The 8,131-nt window shown below is 34.2% G+C and overlaps 1 protein-coding gene across 1 annotated transcript; it reads left to right on the plus strand.

Annotated features, from left to right (window-relative positions):
• The first annotated feature begins 883 nt into the window (after window positions 1–883).
• On the plus strand, window positions 884–5,688 carry LOC143598843 (methionine aminopeptidase 2B-like). Its single transcript, XM_077076955.1, has 11 exons — window positions 884–1,003; window positions 1,554–1,605; window positions 1,692–1,799; window positions 1,864–1,963; window positions 2,066–2,211; window positions 2,289–2,380; window positions 2,471–2,565; window positions 3,387–3,483; window positions 4,979–5,122; window positions 5,204–5,421; window positions 5,491–5,688. Exons 1-11 carry the CDS (start codon window positions 910–912, stop codon window positions 5,599–5,601), a joined length of 1,257 nt encoding a protein of 418 aa, XP_076933070.1. The 5' UTR covers window positions 884–909; the 3' UTR covers window positions 5,602–5,688.
• The last annotated feature ends 2,443 nt before the right edge of the window (window positions 5,689–8,131 follow it).

Below are 8,131 nucleotides of genomic sequence, written 5' to 3' on the forward strand. Positions count from 1 at the left end.
CACTGGTTTGGTCTCACGGTTGGTTTTTTTACCTAACTTTCGGCCGGTCGGTTTCAATATTTTTAAACTGTAGTGACTGGTTTGGTTTACGGTTTATACCGAGAACCAACCATATAAAACCGGACCGAGCCATAATAATTTATTAAATTAAATTTTGACATATGCATTTATGTATACACACATGTGTGTTATTAGATATGATCAAAATTGAAGTTTTAATTTGTTTAAACTCTTTAATTTGTTTTAGTAATAAGTTGCTTCAATATTATTAATCCATAACCATTTGAAGGCAAATGGTAATTTACCCCCTTAAACAAATAAGGTTCTTCAAAAAAGCTAAAAAACCATCTTCAAATAAGCTTTTCAAAGTTAGTTTATATAAGCTTATAAACATAAGCTAAAATAGCTAAACCAAACACAAAGTTAAGCTTATTTTATAAAAAAAACTAAAAAAACTATAAGCTTTGCTAAAAAAGCTAGGCCAAACACCCCGTAAGTTTTGCCATTTATTTTGTTGAAACAACTTATTTTGGATATATTGTATAAAAGCTCAACGAGCCCAAACCGTAACTATCGATTTGGTTTGATTCAGTTTAAAAGTTCTATGATTTGATTTAGGTTTACAAAAATAAAAAAAGTTACTAACGGTTTGAAAAAAAAAGGACCATAAAGACAATAACAAACACAAAACGTGTGTCCAAAAATCAAATAATCAAATTTAAAAGTCACCCAAACATGATCCCTTTGCGATAAAACTCATCGTGTACAAACAAACCCTAATTCTAATTCACCACTGCTTCCGGCCGCTCAGCTCGTTGATTTATTCTCTTCTCAGTACGTACTTACTTACTTACGATATTCATTTTCTATTTAATCTCTCATTCATTGATTTCATCTTTATACACAGAGATGTCGAAGGAAGAGGCGAACGGTTTACAAGTTCCTGATGACGTCGAAGAATTGAATGAGAAAACTGATGATTTATCCTTGGCGGATTCCTCAGGTTGTTTGTTTTTTATTTCTCTATTTTGCTTTTCTCTGATTTTGCTTTTCTGTAACAAACTGATATTTGTTTTTTAAGTCATTTTTTAGTGTTTTAAGTCTTAAATCAGCCCCAAAGAAAGCAATTTAACACTAACAATTCAGTATACCCTCCTACTACCATTAACAAATTAACTCTTTGCAACTTGCCAACAATTGTAGCAATGACTGCGGTTAAATTTATCGATATCCCACCGCAATAATCGATCCTTGACCAATATCCAATATTATGTTTTCCCGCATTAACTGCATAGATGGAGGGAGTGTACAAAGTTGGTTACAGACAGACTGTCATAATCTTTTAGTTTTTATTGTTTGTTTTATTGTGGCTGTTATGAATGTTTTACTTAATGTTTTTGAATACGGGTATGCTCTCTGGATATATTGATCACTTTGGACAAAATCCTGCAAAAAATATTCAGTTTACATGAATGGAAATGTTCTAGTTATCGTGCTGCGATTTTTGATGCTATGTGTTGAACTATTTTAAGAACCGGACTTGCATGTTATAGAAACTGGTGCTCCGGAAGCTGCAAAAAAGAAGAAAAAGAAGAACAGAAGCAAGTAAGGCTTCGTATAATGTTTACACGTTCGCGATTTGCATTTGACATAAATACCTAGTTTTTCAGTATTCTTACTTATCATCGCAGGAAGAAGAAAGAAACAAAGGAGCAAACCGATCCACCTACCATTCCGGTTGCAGAACTTTTCCCACAAGGACACTTTCCTGAGGGTGAAATTCAGCAATACAAGGATGAGTAAGGGCCCATTTTGCATATTAGCATGTTTTATTTGAATCTTAATACTTTGTTTCTTTCTCAGTAACTTATGGAGGACTACGTCTGAAGAAAAGAGGGATTTAGAGCGCTTAGAAAAACCTATGTATGATTTGATACGACAAGCAGCTGAAGTTCATCGTCAGGTTTTTTATTTCTTTTCTTTTTCATGTCTTTTGCTACTATTTTAACTAATATTTGGATTTTGAGGATAATAAATGTTTATTACTGCTTGTTTTCTTAACAAGGTGAGGAAATATATGAGGAGCGTTATAAAGCCTGGAATGCTGATGGTTGATCTGTGTGAAACCTTGGAGAACACTGTCCGTAAGTTAATATCTGAAAATGGTTTGCAAGCTGGCATTGCGTTCCCTACAGGATGTTCGTTAAACTGGTACCTTTTTCTGTTTTGTTTTTTATTGTTTATTTTTATTTTTAGTTTCTTGATTGTAAACATATCTTACCATGCAGGGTGGCAGCTCATTGGACTCCCAATTCTGGAGATAAAACCGTGCTTCAGTATGATGATGTGATGAAATTGGATTTTGGAACTCATATAAATGGTTAGAGATCTGGCATTATATAACTTTTGTCATCTCTTTTGTTTTCAGTTTCGACACAGTTTCATTTTTGTTTGTTGGAACGCATTTCAGGACACATAGTGGACTGTGCATTCACAGTTGCATTCAATCCTATGTTTGATCCATTACTCGAGGCCTCTCGTGAAGCCACAAATACTGGTATCAAGGTAAGCAATTATGATCTAATAATGCGCATCATGCCAAAAAAAAGTTTCTATAATTGAAAATGTGTTTCTTCCATGAGCAATAGTAAAAATAGTTACAAGTTTAATTCCAAAATAAATGCGGCATTTCTTTTTGTGTAGTTTTTAATTTAAATTTAGTTTTCCGCTGTTACTTCTTTCATGTCTTTTGGAGGGGCATTTTAGATAGTCAACCGATGGTCAAACCCTTTCATCAGATCATGTTTTAGCCAAGCAGGTTGCATTTGTATTTGGGAGCTGAAGGAATAAAATAAAAACATGGCTTATATGAACTTGTGCAAATATTCTTTATTATCTGTAATAACATGGTTCTTGGTTTTGAAAAACGCGTTGCATCTGATGTGTTTTGATCCCAAAATCCGATGTGTGATGCGCAATGCGCGCGCATTACATATGTGAAGCGTTCGTTATAGATAATGTTTAAACTTGCTAACTTATAAACACTAAATTATAATTATTTACATCGTCCCTCGTCAGATTTGCTCTATCATTGGTTTAATTTATAAACACTAAATTATAAATATTTACATCATCCCTCGTCAGATTTGTTTTGTAATTGGTTAGATTTGTTTAAATGCTCAAATCCATTGCTCAATGGTCTAATTTGTTAAAATATGGGCCAACCGAATAAGGTACTGCATCACGCATAAGATTGGATCAGACCTCATAGAACCACATCGTGTGATGCGATTTTATAACTGTATCATGTGACATGCGCATATTAAAACCTAGATATGATGACATTCTGGTAATTAATTTTGAAATTATCATTTCCTGGTATGTAGGAAGCAGGGATTGATGTCCGCCTATGTGATATTGGTGCTGCAATTCAAGAAGTCATGGAATCATATGAGGTTGAAATTAACGGGAAGGTTTTTCAAGGTATCATAGTCTATAACATCAAGATACTTTTGCTTTGCTAGCATTTCGTTGCATTTTTTCCAGCATAAAGATACATTTACAGAAAATGTTGTCAATCAAGGAACACGAACACGATATTGATCAAATGAATGATTGACTATTATGATAAAATTGAAATTTAAACCACACATAAGTCATAAAGCATTAACCTTATTAAACTATTTAAACTAGACTAAAACCTAATCCAACCTATGATGCACGGAAATGCCGATTAGGGTTGAGTCCCTGTCCCGGGGACGGTTTGGGGACGGAAACGCCGGCGAAACGCATCCGGATTGTCTCCTAAACGAATCCGGTTAATGGGGACGGATCCAAAACTGTTTCGGGGACGTTTCCATTAGAGCCATATGCCACTACAAAGTACTTGGCAACCAAATAACAAACCCATGCGAATTCCGGTGGAGAATTCAGTTCTGCTGGAAAACCAAGAAGAAGAGGGAAGAAGAAGATGGAGGTGTGAAATAGTGGCTGGAATGTTTTAGGTTTTAGGTTTAAATAAGTTTAGTTTTTTTAACTTTTAACCCATATATTTTCACTTGTTTGCATCTAGTTCCTGAAACTTTTAAACTTTTACATAAGTGATTTTTTTTCTTCAATCTTGTCTCACTAGTTTGTATATTCCATTTGTAACTCTAGGTTTTAAAATACCGTATTTAATTCTTAAACAATATATATCTATTTTGGACTTTATTTAATATATTTGTATTTTTTTATATATTTTTTTTGCCGTATCGTTGTCGTACCCGTATCTTGGATTTTTGATGTTTGCCGTTTCCCGTACCTGTAACGTCCCCGTTTCCTGGTCCCGTACCCGTTCCCGTTCCCGTGCTACTTAGAAGCCAACTATGACTCAACACTTATGAACTTCTCCTAATAAAACGGATAAATATAATAATGAATATAAACAACTTGATAAACTTAATTAGTTAACCTAACAGACTCAAACTCATAACTTTATCAATTCATTCACCACCTTAATCATTAAGAGTTTGAGTTGTTCGGACTTAAGACTACCTCTTAACCATTAAGAGGCTATGAGTCATTAAGAGGTAGCCTCTTAATGACTGTTAAGAGACTACCAAACAGCCAGTCTACTATAAATAGTTTGATAAGGTTACTGGTTTATGTTTGGTTTAGCCTTTGTATAATATTAGTAAAAAGGATGATCATTGCTTTGATCAATATCGTGCTTGTGTTTCTTAATTCTTTCCCAACAGAAGTTTTGCGTTATTCACTGATCTGAAATTTAGTGCTTGTGAGTTGGCAATTTTGACTCATTTATTTTTAAATGGATAATAACCAGTCAAACATGTATATACTTTAGAAACCTTGTTAAATATGGAACCGACCAAATTAGTCGAATGTGTTTATTGAGATTTATACCTTTTTAAATATCGTTATAGAAGGTGAATATCTAAAATATAGTTGATTACTTTTGTATTTAATCATTTATTAGTGAAAAGTGTCCGGAACTTGAATGGACATAGCATTGGACCGTATCAAATTCATGCTGGGAAATCAGTTCCAATTGTGAAAGGAGGAGAACAAACAAAAATGGAAGAGGGAGAATTCTACGCAATTGAAACTTTTGGATCTACCGGTAAAAGTTATTTCTTTTCTATATTTATTAATATTATTGAGAAAGAAAGTTATACAAATGCAAATATTGTGTTTATTTTAGGTAAGGGTTATGTGAGAGAAGATTTGGAGTGCAGCCATTACATGAAAAACTTTGATGTGGGCCATGTTCCGTTGCGGTTACCACGAGCAAAACAGCTTCTGGCAACAATTGATAAGAATTTCTCGACGCTGGCATTCTGCAGACGTTATTTAGATCGACTCGGGGAGACTAAATATTTAATGGCTCTCAAGAATCTGTGTGATGCTGGTGTTATTCAGGTATGTTTAATTTCTTTTTTTCTATTTATTCTATTTTTGCTTTTGGAATGGTAACATGTGGTTTTGCAGCCTTACCCGCCTTTGTGTGACATAAAGGGTAGCTTCGTGTCTCAGCACGAACACACAATCTTACTCCGTCCAACATGCAAAGAGGTTGTATCAAGAAGCGATGACTATTAGTTTCTGCTTGTAATGAATTTTATAATACAATATCGTCTTCTACAAAGTACAATAAACTTTTGTTTCTGAATTCCTTTTTATGTGTTTTTGGTGCTAAGAAGACAGACTTATGAGTACCGTTTCTATCTCTTAACACCTTAATTACATATAAAATACAATAATCTCTTATCGTACATTACGTACGCGACATCCTCTACTCTAGATTTCAAAAAACACGCAATGACAAATTTGTAAATTATTTTAAATCGTTTCTATCCTAATTAACTGTTGCATCGATTCAACCATTATCACCGGCGTCATTTGCAGGCACACGCTTCAATTGATTTGAATTGGAATACGTCACTTGCAGAAACATAGTTGCAGACGTTCCATATTTGTTCATATGATGGAATCGATGATCAAATTGACGGTCGATTGATAATTGTTTGATGATTACGAGATTATAGGTGTTTAATTTTAGATATGAACTTCCAAACGTTTAAAGGTCTGAACGTATAAGTTGAACGTTTAATTTTTCTTTTTTTTTTTTTTTTTTTGCTTTTTTTGCCTAAAAGTTTAAACTTTTAAACATAAACGTTTAAAGGTTTAACATTTGAATGTTTAAGGGTAGGAATTTGGCTTGAATATTAAAACTTTTTACTCAGGACTTTTTTGTTAGTTTAGAAGTTATGAACTTCTAAACTTTTTTGAACGTATTAGAACGTTTAAAGATGTTCATTTTTGGTCAAAACGTTTAAGGATGTTCATTTTTGGTCAGAACGTTTAAAGGTCTTCAGTTTTGTTCAGAACGTTTAAAACGTAACATTTTGAACCCTAATCAAAGATCGATTGAGTGCATTATTTTTTGCAATTTCATAATCAATTGAAGAATCTAAATACTTTTACACATCAATTCGATTGATTAAATCATAATTTTTTGATCAATTTGGAAGATTTATTGATGTTCAACGACGTTCGATTTTGATTTGGTTTTTAACTTAAGAGATTTCATACTTTAGAGATTTCATACTTTAAGCTGTGATTAGAGATTATAAATTGGATGAGATAGAGCGATGAGTTCCGGATTTGGATAAGAGTCGATTTGTAATCGATGAGCTTGATCGCGACCTACTATTGGGGTTATTTACGAAACTGCCATCGCTTGTTTTTAATCTAACGCTCTGAAAGGTCGCGTACGTAATGTACGATAAGCTATTATTGTACGCTAACCCACCCCTAGGTTATAAACCTGTCTACTACACATGATTGGGTATAAAAAGATCTAAACTTAATATCACTAATTATGTTTGTCGATGCATTGACAAAAGAACATAATCAAATAAAGAATCAAGTAATCGGGTCGAATAATACGTAACTAAAATTATGATGTTTGATAATATGGACCCAAAAATTATCATGGTTCGAGTCACTACATGCTGTTAGGTCCCCCTTTTAGCTTGAGTGGATTAATTTTGGACTTAATATGCGTCAAGTCCAATCCCAAATATGAGCAATTCTTTTTCCTTATAACCCGAAATGCATCCATATCTTCTAGTACTACTCTTGGGCCCATTTTGAATTAGGAATAAGCAAACACCACGATTCGAAGCTTACAAATTATCCATTTTAGCCATTAGTTGGTGAGTATACCTGTTGCATCTATTAACATCTTTTATATAGTGTAAATGACAATCCAAATATGACATTAGAAGTTCTGTTGTACAGTTTTAACTATATTTGAGCACTACTGAGGTGGCATGCAAGCATGACAATACATGCAACAAAGTCATGCTCTTGTTATATAACATTAATATTTTTCTCAAATCGTTAAGAAAATAAAAAAACCAACAAACTTTCACCATTACCACTTCCAATAATGGTATGAGATATAACGCATTAAGAGCACTTGTTCAGAAAAGCTGAAAAATTGTTGACAACCCATTTTTACCAAATCCAATAGATTTAGTCAAAAACTCTGGTTTGACACATGCTACAAGTGTTACATAAAGCAGTACAATATTAATTGTTAGAAGTTTTAAGTGTGTGAATGAAGGAAGTGGTAAAATGTTTGTCCCACATCGGATTGGGAACAAAATAATGAGTGGTATTTAAGGTAGAACCCTTACCACTCATTTAAATCTTTATGACATGTTTTACCACAAGTCCTACGCGCGCGCAGGGGGGTGGGGAGTGCAAATTTGAGTTTCTGGATTAGAAATTCATTGAATTTGTGCGTGCCCGCACGGACACGAATGCAACTCCAGAACCCGAGCCCGCAATGGAATCCCAAACCCATGAGTACTGCCGTTTTTTCAATCGTGACTTCTGTTGCTGCTGTCACAACCGGTTTGGTTGATCCGCTGGCTAGTGCAGTCACGTCTTATGCTGAGAAACCGGAGAAGTTCACCGGTGTGAATTTCAAACAGTGGCAACAAAATGTGTTCTTTTATTTGACCACTTTGAACCTTGCGAAGTTCTTGACTGAAACCGTTCCTCAAGTTGATGAGGGGGCAACGGATGTGCCGTCGGTGAGCGCGGTTCAGGCTTGGAA

This window comes from Bidens hawaiensis, unplaced genomic scaffold (assembly GCF_021521415.1).
Source record: "Bidens hawaiensis isolate Kalapana, Puna unplaced genomic scaffold, B.hawaiensis_p1.1 tig00050914_1, whole genome shotgun sequence".
In the NCBI taxonomy this organism is placed as follows: domain Eukaryota; kingdom Viridiplantae; phylum Streptophyta; class Magnoliopsida; order Asterales; family Asteraceae; genus Bidens; species Bidens hawaiensis.